At 34.7% G+C, this 19003-nt stretch overlaps 3 protein-coding genes across 3 annotated transcripts; all 3 read right to left on the reverse strand.

Moving 5' to 3' along the window:
- Positions 1-784: 784 nt before the first annotated feature.
- On the reverse strand, positions 785-2921 carry LOC111032857. Its single transcript, XM_022313324.1, has 5 exons — positions 2806-2921; positions 2576-2730; positions 2334-2490; positions 961-1085; positions 785-843 (listed from the first exon to the last, which is right to left on the reverse strand). The coding sequence occupies exons 1-5, from the start codon at positions 2919-2921 to the stop codon at positions 785-787; spliced, it is 612 nt and encodes a 203-aa protein (XP_022169016.1).
- A 1026-nt stretch (positions 2922-3947) lies between these two features.
- LOC111032867 (zinc finger MYM-type protein 1-like) lies at positions 3948-5408 on the reverse strand. Its single transcript, XM_022313333.1, has 2 exons — positions 4721-5408; positions 3948-4309 (listed from the first exon to the last, which is right to left on the reverse strand). Exons 1-2 carry the CDS (start codon positions 5406-5408, stop codon positions 3948-3950), a joined length of 1050 nt encoding a protein of 349 aa, XP_022169025.1.
- Positions 5409-14747: 9339 nt separating this feature from the next.
- Positions 14748-15306, reverse strand: LOC111032874. The gene is made up of 3 exons (XM_022313345.1): positions 15165-15306; positions 14892-15107; positions 14748-14818 (listed from the first exon to the last, which is right to left on the reverse strand). The coding sequence occupies exons 1-3, from the start codon at positions 15304-15306 to the stop codon at positions 14748-14750; spliced, it is 429 nt and encodes a 142-aa protein (XP_022169037.1).
- Positions 15307-19003: the final 3697 nt, after the last annotated feature.

Raw genomic sequence — 19003 nt, forward strand, 5'->3', positions numbered from 1 at the left:
TTTTTATGTCACTCGCCGACGACGGAGAAAACGCAACTAACTACTAAACATGCAACATGATAACAATGTATAGAGACTAGTACTGGCGAGACCGGTTTGTAGATATGCACATCGACAATATTATATATAATTATATCACATAGTTCATATCTGACAAAATCAATATATTAACTATGCATAGACGTAAATAGGGTTTTTAATTGCATAAGGCTTAAGCACAAAAGATTTCAAGAGCAAAAGAGTACGGAATATTCGTTATATATAACGTTATAACGGAAAAAAATTGATCTTAGTGAAAACGCTATTCATGCAATTGTATCAGAAACAGATGTCACGTCCAATTTTGATGTGTTACAAGATAAGGTAGCTACAGTGAATAATATAATAGTGAAGTAAATGGTATCACTCAATGTATAACGTTAAAAGGAAAATATCAAATAACGTTTCAACGTTCAATAACGTTAAACATTAAAATTGTAAAATGTTTCAACGTACAATAACGTTAAACATTAAATATGTATAACGTTTAAATAGGAAATTTAAAAATCACAGTATTTAATAATATTAATAATTGTATTTGAAAAAAAGAAAGTATTTAAATACATGCATACAAATAACTTAGAACATAATATAAGTCATTATACAGTATAAAATGTTGAATTTAATTCCTTAAAAAATAATTTATTTTCAATTTTCTATGCCTTTGTTTCATTTATCGGCCTTCATAGGACATATAGCACTTTTATTGGTGATAACTGTCTGTAGTAAAATTTTCAAGCAAGCGTCAAGCACAGTATAGATGAAATGAAGAATGAAACAAGCGAGGATATATTATCAATACACCTTGAAGAGGATAAATTATGATAAAAATGTATTGTTGAACATAAAATAGTATATACTAATTAAACAGTAGATAATTGTAATTTTATAAAGTAAAAACTATATACAAGTATAACTTACAATTTTTCCCCGACTCATTTGTTTCAAATGAATAATTTGACTCCGAGTCAAGTGAAACATAGGAATGATCAGTATATGGACTGTTTATGGTGTTGTGTGAAATCATATTCTTAGTTAGAAGCAAGAAATTAATTGAAATTAATGTTATGGGTAGTGTTGGATACACAATCAGATTTTAAATTCGGCGCGCTGCATGCGATCCGAATTTGTGGCAATGTTGTCACCCTGCTGCTCCGCCGACGAAGTCTACTCAAACCGAACTTTGTCCTATGAGGAGGGGACGGGTATTGTCGTGGTCTAGCCGTTGGTCGCCGACACCCTCCACTGCCGTTTTTGTCGTTTTCCAGCCGTCTAGACAAAGTGTTGTCCTTTTTTTCGTTCTCACGACCCGGTGCGTCGCTGCCTTTTTCTTGTATACGCCATTTTTATGTTAAGCTCCCGAGCTCCGGCGTTTTTTCGTACTTGACGTATTGTTTCGACCCTCCGTGTCGCAATCCGACCGCGTTTTAGCGACCTTTGTCGTTCGTCCGTTGATTTTGTGCGACTTGAGCCCTGCTCGTTCACCTTCCACTTGTTCCGTCCGTCCGTTTCTAATGCAGTGCGAACCGTGTCATAACCTTCCTTGTTTTCGTGCGCTGTACACCCGGTTGCATCGCTTCAACCGCCCGTAACGCGAGCCATAAAATAGACGTATTGGCTTTGTCGCCCATCCGTATCATACGCTGTGCGACCCCGATCTCGAACCCGCGGTCGTGGTGTTCTGCTCGAGGTGCAAAACCACTCTTCGTTTCCGACGTTCCGTCAAGCTACGAAGTCTCGACACGCGGGCCAGTTTCGTCAAGTCGACGTGGGACATACCGTCGTGTTATCTTGATTCCTTGTCCATCTTCTGCCGGTCGCCGTCGTTTGGGACAACCACTCCATCACCGAGTTATCACGTCCTGCTATCAACATCGCCGTATCAGGTCGTACACATGGTTATCGTATGTTGTCATTGTTTATATTATCTCACCGATCGGTTTGTGATCGCGTGATTACTAACATTAATTTTAAGTCTCCTTTTCTGCAGCATTTTGTAATAAATTATCCCGTACCTTTCATACCGTAAATATTGTTATTGTTGATTAGCTTTCAGTCATCACCTTCACTCTTTAATTCTCTTATTCCCGAAACCAATCCTATATACAGTCCACTCTCCCCCTCCTACAGGGTTATAGACAAGCCAACTACGAGTAGGTAAGTGACACACGATTCGACACTTGTAGGCAGCCTACAGCGCACGCACAAGCCTACACGCGTCACCCGGCTTGATGTGCAGGCGTCGCACAGGTAGAGTAGGTAATAATACATATGATAAATAAATAATATAATAATTACTTGGTGTTCTAGAATCCAATGGTAGAGCTAACACATTTGGAGAAGAGAGAATTGTTGTTTCACATTCTGCTGGAGCATTTGATATATTATTGTCAACAGTAGAACAAAAATCAAGTTTACGTGAAATGCTGCTGGAAGATGATGGTGTATCATCTAAAATATAATACAAACTATACAGTATATTTCATTTTCAAACATAATAAAACAATCTAATATAAAAATGAAACTGTACACTCACTTATAAAATGTCTTGGTATAGCATGACTATGGAGTCTATTTTGAAGATCATTTAAAAACATTTTTTGTTCAAAATGTTTGCCACACACCTTTAAGGATTTTCTTATGGAATCAACAGGAATTGTGATACCACAGTTTTCAATCCACTTGGCACGGCTATGATTAAGAATTATTTTTTAGTTTTATTACATTTTCCTATATAATTAATTTATTTTATTTTATTATACATACTTAGTTGGATCCCTCGGAAGGGAAAAATAACTAACGTTAGGATTTTGAGCCATTTTATTTTGACAACTTGAATACGAAAATTTTATGTAATTCTTTGGAATATTTAATGTATTCATTGTAAAAATTAATACACCAACAACCACAAACAATTGACAAAAAAACAAAAAAAAATTAATTAATGCAAATAACAATAAGAATAATATAGAATAATATGCAGAATAATATGTGAAATTGTGAAAAATGAATTGCGAAATAGCGATAGATCACAAGTATACACAAACGCAATGTCTGATAGACTGATAGAGTGATAGCGTGTTCATTACAACTTGATTTCATAACCTAACAAATTTTCTAACAGCATAAATAAGAAGATGGCGGCTACCACCCCCACTACATGCAAAACGTTCCTTGCTTCAAGTGTCCTTTCTGATTTCATCTATTTTGTGTCGCTACGCTCCTCGGCGCCGTCGCTCCTCTCCGCAAATCGAAAATATCCCTCGACTTGTTATGCAACACCACCTCAAGTTGGTCACTGTGTAACCGCTGTTATACCAAAGAACAACCACTCTTATCATTTCGGCCAAAAGCTTATCACTACCGCTATCAAAATCGGGAAATCTGTTCCAGCCCCTGAAAAATATTTCCAATATTTTGGAGGGAAACAGTGGCGGTTTTGACATGTAATTTTACACGAGGCGGAAAAATATTAAATAGTAAATACACTATTACTCTAACATAAGAACAAACCATATTAATATATTCATTGAATGGTATGGATTATCAAAATGAAGCGGAAATATTAGCCAGTTATGATTACATCACTACTGTTGCCTAGGGTGTACCACATAGAGGTTTTTCCATACACCCCTCCCTAACTATGTACATATATTTACAGTATTTTACACACATCAAAATATAAATAACAAATAACAATTAACAATATAATATATTACATGGCTAGTCTTTTAGTTGTAATTTGATTTAAAACATAAGTACGTAAAAGTGTAAAACAAAAAATAATATAACCTGACATAAACCTTTTATAATAAAACATACACAATATGAATTTTATTGAATAACACATTATTTACAAAATATATGATTTAACATATTATATAGGTATCTAATATGTTTATATGTTTTTATGATTTATATCGTAAACCAATACTTCTATTTTTTTTACTTGCATAAATATTTATGACTTCATCATAAAATGCTCCAGTATGTTTAAGTTGGTCAACTAACTCCTTTTCGATTGAAATTATAGCAAGAGAACTCAATCGATTTCGGGAAATATTGTTACGCAAATATGTTTTTATACGTTTTAGACAGGAGAAACTTCTTTCTACTGATACGCTGGTTGATGGTATAGTTAATATTAAAGAAAAAAGTTTATATACTTCTGGTAAAATTACTTTTAATCCACTGCTCTCAAATATTTTTACTAAATCATAAATATGATGTAAATCTTGATATTTTTCATCGCTGTATAATACTTCTAACTCTGTTTTTCATTTGTTATTATCTATAACTATGTCAGAATAAGATTCTCCCAGATTTTCAAATGCATTTACAGGAAAAGTTGTTGAATAGTATTTAAATTTTGAAACATCGGCCAGTTGTAGAAATATCGATTTATCAGTATTTTGAAAACTCGTAGTTATCTGAAGTAAAATATTATCTAGTATTTCATAATATAATATTTTATAATTTAATTCAGAATTAGACATATTTCTTGTTGAATTAGGGCGTTTTGTTAACGTAATCGCATTGTTAAATAGTTTTAAAAACTCAGATTCATTTCTTTTTTTACTAACGAGATCATAGACTATATTTATTTGTCGCACACAATATTCCATATAAAATGACTTATTTTGAAGTGTATTAAACAAATTGACAGTGAGTATAAATATACTGTTGAATGTTTGAGCTAAAAAAGCTAAGTCAAATTTTTTTAAATTTTTTAAATGCCCAGTTGAACCACAAATTGATTCAGATGATGAATTTGAATCTTTTATAATATGTTCAAAAACCTTTTTAAATTCGTCCCACTTGTCTACAACTAAGTTTAAAATTATTGAGCGAGAAGTCCATCTCGTCTGAACAAATTGCGGTATGCGTTTACCAACAATAGCATCTACAACATTCGTTCGCGAGGTAGAATTATGAAAAAAAGCGGAAATTCCATTCATATTTGCAAAAAAAATGCGATACTGTGTGTTAGCACTGCAGCCGTGCTGTAACACTAAATTCAAACGATGCGCTAAGCAGTGTGTAAATAACGCATTATGAGAAACCTCTTTAACTTTAACTTGTAAACCATTTACATGACCGGCCATGACACTCACGCCATCATAACACTGACCAATTAACTTTTTTTCCATACCAAATTCTAACAATACAGAATTTAATGTGTTGAAGAGACCCTCGGCAGTGCGATTCTCACTAACATTATAGAAACCAAGAAACCTTTCTACCAATTCAGATTTATTTGTTATATATCTTAGTATAATTACTGAACATTGTGTTCTTTGCGAAATATCTGTCGTATCATCAACTTGAACAGAATAAAACATACTCTCCTTGATTTCAGTTTTTACCATATTGTTTATGTAATCGGAAATACATGTTATCAAATCATTTTGTATTGTATTTGACAATCCAGGAAAAATATTTTATATCGCCTTGTAATGGTTTTGCATTTCCAACGAACACCTAATAATATGCATATCAAAAAGTTCTTTAAAATTTCCTTTATTCGAGGAACTTGAACTTTCGTTATGACCTCGAAAGGCCAGTTCTTGTCTACCCAAAAATAACACAATATCAATTAGATGTTCCATAAAAAGTCGGTTAAGTCGAACATTTTCTTTAAATTTTTTTTAAACAAATAGCCATGTTCGGTCAAAGCGTCTACTATAGTTACCCTATTATTTTCTAAATGTTTTATTCCTAACATATAATGAATATGTTCTCTGGCAGATTCATAAAGTTTGACACTACGTGATAATTTTTTTAAATCACCCTAACCCGCTGTAGTCCAAACAGATTTTGTCGTACTTAAAAGTAAACACGGCCAACAATACAACGCCTGTTTATATTGGCTTCCACAAAGCCAAATATGTAAATCGTACCATTTATGATTAAACGCTCTACAAAACATTTTACCACCTTTTTTATCTCTTGACTGACAACACAACTGGGGAATTGGTTTACCAAGTTTTAGCAATTCATTTTTGTCACTAGTTTTCCAACGTTGGAACGGCGTTTCTAAAAGTTGAACAACAGGGTCATATAAAGGATTCATTTTCAACTAATTATCTTAACTAAAGTCTAAAACACGTGTAAATACCTATGTGTAATACACTAATACAGTTATGTTTAAAGTTTAATTTGAAGACCAATGACACTTTACACGACTACACACGGCTACACAGAAGAAGAACGTCGAACAACTAAGAACAAAAACACTATTCTGCATTTCTGCTGATAATAATTAATATTTCACGACCAAATGATAATAAACACGTGACACTGCATGGCTTAAATATACAAGGTTATTGCAATAGTACCCCCACTATATCATTTTATCACGTTAAGGAGTTAAAATAGCAGCGTGAGGGGACGACGTATACTGGCTATATTATGATATTATATGTGTGGCGATTACGTCGGGGCGTGAGGTGTTACGACCCGGTAATCGACCAACGATCTACTCGTGAGTAGGAAAAAAGGAGAGTGATAAAAGACACAGTAAAATTTGGCGTGAGGCGAATACGTGGACCGTATTGTGTTTATTTTATTAGTTTATGAAACAAAAAAAAAACATTTAAAAAAAAGAAACAATTCATACAGGGGTTCGAGCACGTTCGTGGTGCGGATCGCGAATTTTATCGTAAGTGTGCGGGCGTAACATACAACTTTAAAGCAAGCACAAGAAAAAAGGTTTTGACGAGTCGACCGTCGAAAAAAGGAGTAACGGACAAAATCGCGGGACTAAAGCACGAGAGTCGCTTGGCAGTAGAAAAATTCGGTGGGGAAAATAATTCGCGAAGTTTACAATAAATCACAGAACATATATACAAAAAATACAAGGAGAATACAAAAACAACTACGACCGCCGGGCCGGGCTGACTCGTGATGGCGAGTGGTGATACCGGTCGTGTCGCCACATATGCTATGATATGGACCGTACCCTTACGCTGCCATTTTATTTTTATTTGATAACAATTTGGCTATGTGCAATAACCTTGTATATTTAAGCCATGTGACACTGCAACGGTTGTGTATCGGTAACAACAGCTGCTCGCTGGCGCAGCCCCCCACCTAGAAATTAGCATGGCTACACACAATTTATGGGGAGGCCGTAATTATCCGGAAAATAATTGGCCGGAACGTTAAAATAAGGAAAGTAAAATGTCCGGACCGTTAAATTCCGGAATTTAAAAGTACGGGAAGTATAAAATCCGGAAATTAAAATGTCCGGACCGTAATATTCTGGAATGTGAGATACCGGAATGTTAAAACCCGGACCGTAAAAAACCGGAACGTAAATCCCCGGACCGTAAGAATCCGGAATGTTAAAAACCGGAATGTAAGAACCCGGACCGTTAAAACCCGGAATGTAAGATCCCGGACCGTAATTTTCCGGAAATTAAAAATCCGGAAAATAAAATAAAAACAATGGTTCTCAAAATAGAGAACTCAAAAAACTGAAAAACGAGTTTTAAAGTTTTTAATAGGTATTTTAAATCACTGTTAAATGAAATGGTTTTAGTATTTACATTTAAGGGTTGAGTAAGTTCAAATTACATCTTAGTAAGTATAAAGCTTAGAATGAGATTTCTTTGAAATAACTATACAAAAAACTAGAGCGTTATTATATGAACAATTTTTAGGTATAAGGGTCTGAAATTTAAATTTTTCGAAATCGCGTAAAAAAACTTTTTATACTCAAACGAATTTACTACCTATATTATATTACTATATTACTATATTACTATATTATATACTATACTATATTAGATTATACTTAGGTATACTATATTAGATTTTTGATATAATTTAAAAGTATAAAATATATATGATGATTGATGACAATGACTATAATATAGTAAATATTATGTGTAAATGCGTAATGTACTAATGTGTTTTAACAAACAAATATACTAATATGCATACTATAACCTAAAATATGACTATANATACTATACTATATTAGATTATACTTAGGTATACTATATTAGATTTTTGATATAATTTAAAAGTATAAAATATATATGATGATTGATGACAATGAAATAACTAATTAATATATTTTAATAATTAGGGACTAATTTAAAAATAAATAGTTAACCTATTTAATGGGGTGGAGGGGGGGGGGGGTCACCGTTTAACTTACAGCTTACATTGAAAAATGAAGACTATAAACAAACATTAATTTTTACTTTGACAATTACTTTGGTAATAATAATACTAATATTTAGTATCAATATTAATAATCAAAAGTTAAATCATTTTATTTTATTATTTTTTCAAGCAGTTGTAGGTAATGATTTTCATCAAAGAATCACATTTCTGGATACAACCATATTTAATTAAATTGTTAAGTTCTATTGTTATAATTGTAAATTGTAAAGAAAACTGTACTACTAGCTGAAATGGAAAGGGTACATTTTGGCCAAAAAGGAGGCCACCCATCTAGGATTATATTATTATGGATAGGTATTTAATATTTATTATTTTGTAATCGTTGGTAGTGCGCCAGTGTAACGACAAGATAGGTACCAAGTTTACATTATAGTATTATACGAGTATTGTCTAATGTCTTAGTAGACGCTCCGAGAATTGAAACCAAGATAGGTCAATATGTACGTCTGTCTCTACAGTGAAAAATTCAAGACTAATCCCTACTCCTATGAACTATACTAGCGATTATTGCGGTACACGCCATAACTAAATATCGAGCGGAGCGCCCCGTAGCGTTACTCGCCATTCAGCGCGCAGCGTATTTTGTACTGCAGTGAGCTATCTATAGTATTTATAATCAATGTTATTAGTCTTTACTTTTAATTTAATTTAAGATGAGATCAATTTAACTAAAAAGATGAGATGCCTAGATGGGCAGAGATGGCTAGATATAATTATTAATTATTATCACAAAATAAAAATATATCATCACGACGTTATCGAAAACGTTGTTGTGGGCCCACGTGTTAAGATTCTATTTTCTGATTGGTTGCTGCATACATTTTTCAAACTATCACGCACGGAAAATAGCACATGACATATCACCAAAATCCAGCCCGCGTTCACACAGCGGAGCCAGCAGTGACGTCATTTTCAATCACCGAAACCAACAATGTTGCCATCACAGCTCCCCATACGGGAACCAGCAGCAAAAAAAGCGTCGTGTGCGGCGGGCTTTAGTACCGAACGTTCATGTGTGCCTGCTTCGTATGGTGTATATTGTGCGGCGCCACGTGTTGTGTGACCCGTATAGTCGTTCTAAGTTTCGCGCGTGAAGAACGGTCGGTTGTTCGCGGTGGCAATGTGGCTAACGCTATGTTGAGCGCCGACGTCATTGTGCTCATATGACCTGCCCGACTGGTAATTATCGTGGGTACGGGTTGTTACGTGTACAGGCGAAGGGTGAATGTTTATCCGCGGGGCTGTGTTATTGTGTGGCTGATGTGCTGCTGCTAGACGTGTTTCTGTAAAGAAACTCGTCATGCTTGCCTCCAGCGCCCGTAAACGAGCCTCGAACGATTTTGAGTCGCTCGTTTGTGGCACCGTTTGTGTCAACAATTTTAACTGCTCCGCAGCGGTTTTTAACAGATCGCTCTCTACCTGATGTGCGGATTGTCCCTGTTGCCGCAGTAATCCGACAGGTTATCCGTAGGTTTTTGACTTGCTATCGGGCTTGTCAAAATACCCCCCGGACGGCTGTCCGAATATCTGACTGGCGTTCGTGTCTACCAGCGTTGCCGAAACGTCCAGCCGTTCTCCCGTACCGTCCGTCAATATAATATTGATTGACGGTTGCACAGGATAGAACCTGACGTTCGCGGGGTCCTGTCCTCTCTTCCGAATATGTTCCTCGAGCCTGATAATTATGTCCGGTTTAGGGCCGGACATGCTTATTCCCCGGGCCGTACACTCGCTACGTAGCTCCGTCGTCGTCAATTGTAGCAACGATTTTCCCGACATATTGTATTTATTTCAAAATAAAGTTACAAATGCGGACTTTATACTATTGCGTAGACGGTAGCCTGTGCTTGTTATATGAGGCGGGTGCTCCGAGAAAATATGGTTGGGGACGTGGCGAGAAAGCGAGAGAGACAAAAAAAAAAATAAACAACGTTACTTTAATAAACAAACGTAAATTTGTGATGTTCTTGATTACGCTCGCGCCAATGATAATCATCTGTGCAGCTGATTGTGGTGTCGCCGGTACGGTCCAAATATAGCGTAACTAGGTCAACGTACTCGGCGGCGGCGGTGAACCTGTTTGTCTCGGCGGCACGCAGCGGCTGCTCAGGCAGGAACGGCGGCGCGCGGCGGCGGCTTACGACGACGACAGCGATATCGGTTTGAGTATTCTTACGCGTACGCTGCGCTGTTATCAGCGGTAAAGTGGTAGTGTCACGGAACGAAAGGCAAGTGTTCGGAGGGGTTGTGTTATATAACGCTATTGCGCTATCTTAATTACTTCCCACGGCCGTTTCACGGTTATTCGCGGTCGCGACGGAATTCCCCTTTCGTACCAGAATACTTCTTACGTAATTCAAACTCGGGGATCCTAGCAAACCGGAAAACACATACCTGGCTAAAAACACCTTAATACTAATATAATAAGCAATTTATCCGAGGTACCATGTGACCTATGTGTCAGCGTGAATAAAATTCTTACCTTTGCGCTGACTGCAAACTGGAGGTGATTCCTCTGCGGGGTGCCAATTGACACTGCTACGGTGGTAGATGTAGATCGCGGTGAGCCGGTCTTGAGGTGGTTGCAAACCAAGGAAACAGAAAACAGTAACCAACGAAAAGAAAAAAAAACGACGATCACCGGTTCTGGTGTATATGCGTTTATTTAAACGATGAATAAACACAATTGCGTACACGCAATGAAGATGTATGTGATATACAGTTTTATGGTGAGGTAATACGGCGATCGGAGGTGCTGGTGTGTGCGGTTCGACGATCGGCGTAAGAGAGCGACCCCGTGGACACCAGGGCTTGGAACCTTTATGATTTTTTCGGTTTCGGTTCCAATTCGGTACTTCAAAAAAATAAAAATTCGGTACCGGTTCTTAAAATTACAGAATTAAGGTTTCGGCTCTGGTACCGGTAATTACCGGTATTTAGAGGTATATTTTTTTTTAAAAAAAGCAAAAAAAAAACCAATTATAAACTTCATTCCTATACCCATAGGCGCAAATCGAGGGGATAAGGTCCCCAAACTTAGTCGCAGCCCCCCCCCCCCAAAAAAAAAACGTATGATATACAATTTTAAAATTTTATATTGCAATGGTCTGCTTGCCTTTAATATATTCAGTCCCCCAAGTTGTAAGTTGAATTGCGCCTATGCATATACCTATATAATTATCGAGATTTCGAGATAGAAGCGGTCTGTGCTCAACATTACACTATTACCACATTAATTGATTGGTTGTTACTTGTTTTTGTATGATAGGTATCATAGGTAGTAGGTACTATGATATGCTATTTTTAGTGGTGAACACTGCCAAATAACGACTATCGAATTTATTATTGTAAGAAACTATTCAGAAATTATATTTAATATGTATATGTATACCATTATTATATTAATCATTAATCCTTGTCACAATCTGATAACAATTTATACGGGTGTGTATTTTGATGGCGTTAATAATCATTTTATTAGACATCATTCATCAATTTACATTACAAGACATTGTATCCAAAACTATTTATAAATTATAAAATATAAGGAAATAATCATAACGACATGCTTTACAAACCAACAGTATTTATTATATTTATTTTGGTAAATGCTCATTGTTTATTGTTTCCTGGAACTGTTAGATTATAGAAATGTACAATTATAATTACCTGTATTCATTTACAACCAAATTTTAAGAATCAACTATTATTTAATAATATGTATTACCTGCCTAAATATATTAAATAATTAAATAAAACTAGAACCGAAAAAAACCGAAATTAACCAAAAAATTCTCTTCAGATAAATATCGGTTCCGGTTCCTGTTTAGGTTCCTAGGAAAATCAAAAAAGGGTTTTGGTAAGGTTCCGGTTCCAATATTTTCAATAGGTTCCGGTTAAAATACCGGTATTTTTAATTTCAGTTCCAAGCCCTGCTTGTCCAGCGCGACTTGTCTTCCCGTCCACCTAGCCTTTTGGCGTGGAGGGAGAGTCGACGGTGTTGCGCCGTAGTCACCCGTGGTGGTGGTTGATAAAGTCGTAAACCGGTCGCGGCAGTGCCTGTACTTTGTACTGGCTGCTGCCGCGTACCGTGTCAACGTACCGACGTAAGAATATAGTACCAACGATAAAAGATTTTAGAGTAATTAACCCAAGGCTAGCGTTATTAAAAATAGAGATTAAATGGTTTGATATCGTATTAATTAACGCACACGCACCCAAAGAGGACAAAACACAACAGGAAAAAAAAGATTTTGATACTGAGATAAAACTACTACTAGAAGTGATAAGTAATAGCAAAATTAAAATTAAACTAGGAGACATTAAAGAAAAAAAAGGGAAAAAAGAACATTTAGACCAACTATTGGTACCCACAGTTTATGTGACATGACTAATGACAATGGCACAAAACTAATAGATTTGGCCATAGGGAGAGGTCTCAGAGTCAATTGTATAGTGTTCCCGCATAAAGACATACATAGGGGGGTGTATGTCATCCGATGGTAGGTACGTAAACCAAATAGAACATATATTGGTAAATGAGAGATTTACCAACAATATAACGGATGTAAGACCATACAGGGGAGGAGCTGACTGCAACTCCGATCATTTTCTCGCAGCAAACAACCTTAGGGTTAAACTAAAAACAATGAGTAGGAAAATGAGACTGGAAATTATCAGGTATGATGTAGAGAAACTCAGGGATAATAGGAAAGTCAGAGAGTTTCAAGAGAACATACAGAAAATGGTGCGAGAAGTTAACCCAAATCCTTCAATGGAAGATTAACAATGGGAAATAATTAAACATACCCTCAGAAAAGTGTCAGAGAAAGTGTTAAGCAAAGTGTTAAAGAAAGCCCATAGAACGAATAAACACTGGTTTAATAGTTTATGCCAAGAAACCATGATACGCGGCAACTATATCACAAAGTAAATAGCTGTGAAGTGGACACAGAAGACAAGAAAAATTTCTGAATAAGGATAATGGAATATTTGTGAAGAACCAGGAAGAAATTATGAAGAAATGGGTAGAGTTCTTTGAAAAGCTACTCAATTGTGAAGAACCAGTAGATACAACGAACCCAATGATGATCCCTGCCCATCCTCATCAAAGGAGAAAATCGAAACACAAATCAAAAGGCTCAAAAACCACAAGTCGATCGGGGAAGATGACCTTCAAAGGGAAGTTTTAATGCATGTAGATAGTTTCATGATAGGGAGTATATATTCGTTAATAAAAGAAGTATGGGAGAAGGAAATTTTACCTATAGATTTGAGAGTAGCTGAGTAGCATATTTATGCCCAATCCACAAAAAGAGCGACGAGCAAGTCTGTAGTAACTATATAGGAATAGCGTTTCTAGATATATGCAACATAATATAAGGTATTATTACACTGCATCCTAGATAGAATCAAACCTCTGGCCAAAGAAGTAGTGGGGGACTATCAATGTGAATTTAGACAGAATAGGTCAACGACTGACCAGATCTTTATAATCTGACAGCTATTCCAGAAAATCTGGGAATATAATAAAGAACTACATATAATCTTTGTAGATTTTCAAAAGGCGAATGACTTATAGATCAAGGCTGCCTGATTTATTTTGGAAGCGGGCTATAATTTTAATTATATTTAGCTGGAGGGCCACCTTATGAGCAAGACTTACTTACACTTATGATGCATCTATAATTTTATATTCTATAGTCTATACATTGATACTTAAATATATAGGTATTTAATTAAAACAACGTTTTAAATTGCACATGTTTTAATGATAATAATTGTTTTATTAATTAATATCAAAAAACATCAGCGAGATCTATAAAGGTACTTATTAGCTAATAATTTTTCAATATCTGGTGATAAATCTTATGTTGATAGTAACATCAAATCTGAAATATGAGACGCAGTTAACTGCGATATTTATTTTTAGATAGGTTAGAGTAGAAAAAGCGTTTTAGTAAATTTATGTGATCCAAATCTGCTTGAAATCAGAAGGGCAAGATCACACATTGTAGGGAAATCCTCTTTCGGTTCTAATTTCCAAAATGTTATTAAATTTTCTGAAGACTGCGTCTGCGGCTGTGATAATACAGTCTCGGTAAATATCTGCTTCAAGGGAATGTGGTTTTGAATTTCTATGATTTCTAGTTGAATATTGGATGAACATTTTAGTATTTTACTAAAAGTGATTGGAAATGGGCTCATGAAGAGCAAAATGTTTTTTTTTTGTAATTGAAATCTGTTCTCAAAAGACCACAACAATAATTGAATTTGTGCTTGGTATTTCGAGATGTCAAGCGAGGTATTTTCTAGTTTTTCTTTTATTTCTACAAGCGTAAAAAAGTGTTCGATATTGTTTCTAGCCAAATTCGCCGAAAAAAGGGATAGCTTCACTTCAAACCCATGAACCAAATTAAACATTATTGGCAACGAACAGTCCTTCCCGTGCAGCTTCCGGTTAAGTATGTTGAGATAGGGTGTGATATCTATTAAAAAGCAAGATCGCATAACTATGATTCATTTTTAAGTAGATCTCGCTCATTAGTCATTTCCTGCTTTTCTTCTAAAAATTTCAAGACCTCTGTTCTCAAAAAAAAGAAATATTTCAGAATTTCACTCTTAGATAATCAGCGGACAGCACAAATTTAACTCACCAAATTCATTTATTTCATCCTCAAATAAAATTCTGAATTGTCTTCGATGAAGGGCTTTTGCTCGGATATAATTAATACAGCGTACTGCAGGATCAATAACATCATTCAACTTCATATCTTTGGCACATAAAGCTTCCCGATGCATGATACAATTATTTGAAAATAATTTTCGGCCTAAGAACGGTTTTAACAAAGCTACGCAACCAATTGTTTTTCCTAACATAGCGGGTTCTCCATCAGTACAAATATAATTCATTTATTCCCATACTATACCTTTTCTGTCGACACATTCCTTGATTTTCATAAATATGTCCTTTCCGGTACCTGTAATTTCCAACTGGCTGATCTCTAACAAATCTTGAAATACATTAACATTTTCATCAACGCACTTACCGAAGATGTCTAGCTGTGACATACTCGTCAAATCACAAGTTTCATCCAACGCCAATGAAAAATATTAACATTTTGTTACTGTTTCTGTTATTTGGTTGCTAATATAGTTTGACATCTCCTCTACTCGTCTTGTCACGGAATTTATTGACAACGATATACTGTCTGCTTTAGTTTTTACATTTTTATCATTACAGTTTTGTGAAAAAATTGACAAAGCTCCTTTAACAATTTTTCCATCTGAAAAAGGCTTTTTTTTGCTTAAACCAAAGATATCTCATATGATGTTTTTACAATAGTGAGTCTATGAACTTGAGTAGTTAATAAAATTTTTTTACAAACAGATCCTGCTGCCCAATTTTTTTTTTTATGTTCTTTATAAACTCGGCTCTTAGAGAACTTCCTTCCGGATAATTTTGATCAATATTTGAATGATTTTGCTTAAAATGTCGTTCTAAATTATACTTTTAGGCGATGGAGATTGTAGTGGCGCAAATAAGACATATAGGCTTTAATGCTGTACTGTCAGTAAAGAAATATTTCATCTCAAATTCTTCGCGAAATGTTCTAGAACTTTCCTTCAATTTCGACCTATACTTGGTTTGCTGTGGGCCATTCTGGAGTTACAAGATTATACAGGTAAACCTATTGCAGGTTATTTTTATTCTGAAGAAATATTCAAAACTACTTTCCCTAACGAATATTTGATCGAACAAATTCTACTTAAAAAACCTAACCAATTGTACGTCAAGTGACTCGGATTTGATAATACTCATAATAGTTGGACAAATACACGCGATGTTAAAAAATAGCGTCAGTCGTTTTATAACTATGAACATGTTTGGTAGTTCACAAGCTTATGATACTAAGAGAATTATATCAGATATATACTCAAATAACAAATCAATTCTAAATTATGTGGAACTCGGTCATTTGAAAAATTATACTGTTAATTTTAATGCGAAAACACAATCGTGGGAAAATAATATACAAACAAACAATTGCGAAAATCGTATGTCGAAGCTATTTAATGACTGTGCTGAAACTAGTACAGCAAATCGGTATCCAGGGGCATGACTTGATTCAATTAAAAGCTGAAATAAATTGTATAACTAGAATATTTGATGAGAATTCATTACCGAACCATAGTACATATATTTCAGAATTAAATTCATGTTTGGCAATCATTGATGGCAATTATATTAAGAAAATTTAAGTTTATACAATAAATAATTAGATAAATATATGAGATATTGGAATATAATTTCATTAGATCTGTACATCACATCGTGACCGCTAGTCCTCTGTTAGTGATATAAATATTTATAGATTTAATAAACCAGAAATTATGTCGTCAGCTATCGTAGACATGCAATGTGTTCTTGGTGCTGGTAATAAATATTTTATTAAAGAAATGTCTATAGTCGACACAGAAACATGGAGTGTGGGGAAAGTGAGGCTGTTGAAATTGTATTTCCCTTCATCATGGCTATAATTTTGTCCTACACGACATACCGCCGTCCTCGTCACATGTCTCGCCAAAATCGACCACTTAAAACACTCCTGGTCACTGTTTCGCGGGTTGATGGTACCCCGTTTTCCAGGTATGTATGATGATCCGGCCATCGGTGTATATTTATATACGGTCAACAATAATCCGTCTATCGACTCCAGCGTAAATCCGCTACCGAGGGATTTATAAGTTTCTCCCACGCTCAAACTTTACAAACTCTTTCTCAATAATTTGCTCAATTTAACTATTTAAAAAAAGTTCGACTGCCGAGGTCTTGAATGCCCTATTCTCCGACGAGTTTGGAATCGTGAACGATTGAAGGTAGCCTCAAGTTATAAATAGAATTTAATCGGGTGACGTTGTACATGTGTTTTCAGCATTTTTTTTAGCTCAGACTCTAACGAGCCGAGAAATTATTCGACATACAACACTAACTACATTTTTAGGATAGTACCAGACGATTTTCCTACCTACAGACGATCAGATTTCTTCAAACCCAGATGACTGAACCATACCCATACCCCTAACCTTTCGCCCTAGCTGCCGACACAGTGTTGGCGGTAGAAATACATTTTCCATTACACCCCACAGTTGTATTAGATTCTTTAAAATTAAAATAAATGCATAGGGGAAACTTTAAAAAATCTAATTAACCTACAACTGATAAATAAAATCTGAAAAATTTAACAAATTACATTTCCAAAAATCTGATAAACTTAATGCTACGTCTTTTTATAACTAATACAATTAATATCATATAAGATCTTTCGAATAAATCTACCAAACGGTCTAAACCGATGCAATACCGGAATACTCCAATAAAATGTATGATTTATGCGAATCTTTAAAAATATATTCCGCTTATAATATAAAAAAATTAACTAACCTGAATCACACATGTCTTGTTCCTCAAATTCGTCCATAACTGCCATACAAAATCTGTTCTTAAGACATCATGTGGCAGGGACATCAGGTACGAAAATGTGTGGAGCAATCTTGATAATGTCTTGTACGGGTCGAGCGACTTCATTACGTTGAGCGGGAACAATATCTAGGAAAAAAAATAGATTACTATTGAATAGAAAAATAAATAATAAATATACGTACCATGATCATTTTTCAAATGTTTGTTGATACAGTACACGGATAACGAACGCCAGCTTGAGTTTTTTGAAGGACAAACAATTTGTCTTTACATGCGAACTTCGAAAGGCACTGATTGCATTTAAACATATTTAAAATGAAAATTTAAAGCTTAAAATAAACATTTATAAAATAAGTACTGAGAAAAATCACAGAATAAAATAATATTGAAGAAACGGTTATTTAAATACGTATAGACTTTGAAAACACGGAGAACGAAGGCAAAGTACGCGTATGGGCATCTAGAATAAACTGCTTTGTCTTGGCCGGCAACGGAGTCTGTAATTTTTTTTGGAGGGGGTATCATTTTAAATCAGGGCTTATAAAATTGTATTTAGGTATTTACTATGATAAACGTGTATATCACTAGATCTTTATTGCTAATTTGGAAACCATCGTATTTTACAGAATAATCGGTCAAAAAGTCCGGTATGAAAAAAGTTGGACAAAAAGTCTGAATTCATTTTTACTGTCGGAGAAAAAGTCCAAAAATACAAAATTGTCTATTAAAATTTTTTTTATATTTTATTACTTAATATTTCTGCGATTACCGACACAATGTCACAATATACAATATTATATATTAGAAACCCGGGTGAAATGTAAAATGGGATAGTCATATCATACAATCATACGACTTCTTTTCTGGGATTTTTATTATACTTGCCTACAGCAATCTTACAAAATAAAAATTGAACGTTTTATAATTTTCACATTACGTTTGGAAATAATAATAATAATTTGATATACAATGGGTACTTTTCCATAAGAAATGATTGTCGATGTCAATACAAAAATAATAGTTTTAAAAATATTATACTATTTAAAAAATCTAGTCTACAATAATAATTTATTCTACATTTCGTTTTCTTAAGCAATGCAATGACCAATCCTATTTAAAAATTCTGGTATTGTTAACTCGTTATTAACAAACTTCTTACATAAATATTGTAATTTTATATTTTTTTCTGATCTAGGTTTTTTTTTCTTCCGGGTTCCATATCATATAATGCTATTTTAGCTTTATCCACCCCCATTTCCTCACGAAATTTATTAATCAACTTCC

This window comes from Myzus persicae, unplaced genomic scaffold (genome assembly GCF_001856785.1).
Source record: "Myzus persicae strain clone G006 unplaced genomic scaffold, MPER_G0061.0, whole genome shotgun sequence".
Lineage (NCBI taxonomy): Eukaryota > Metazoa > Arthropoda > Insecta > Hemiptera > Aphididae > Myzus > Myzus persicae.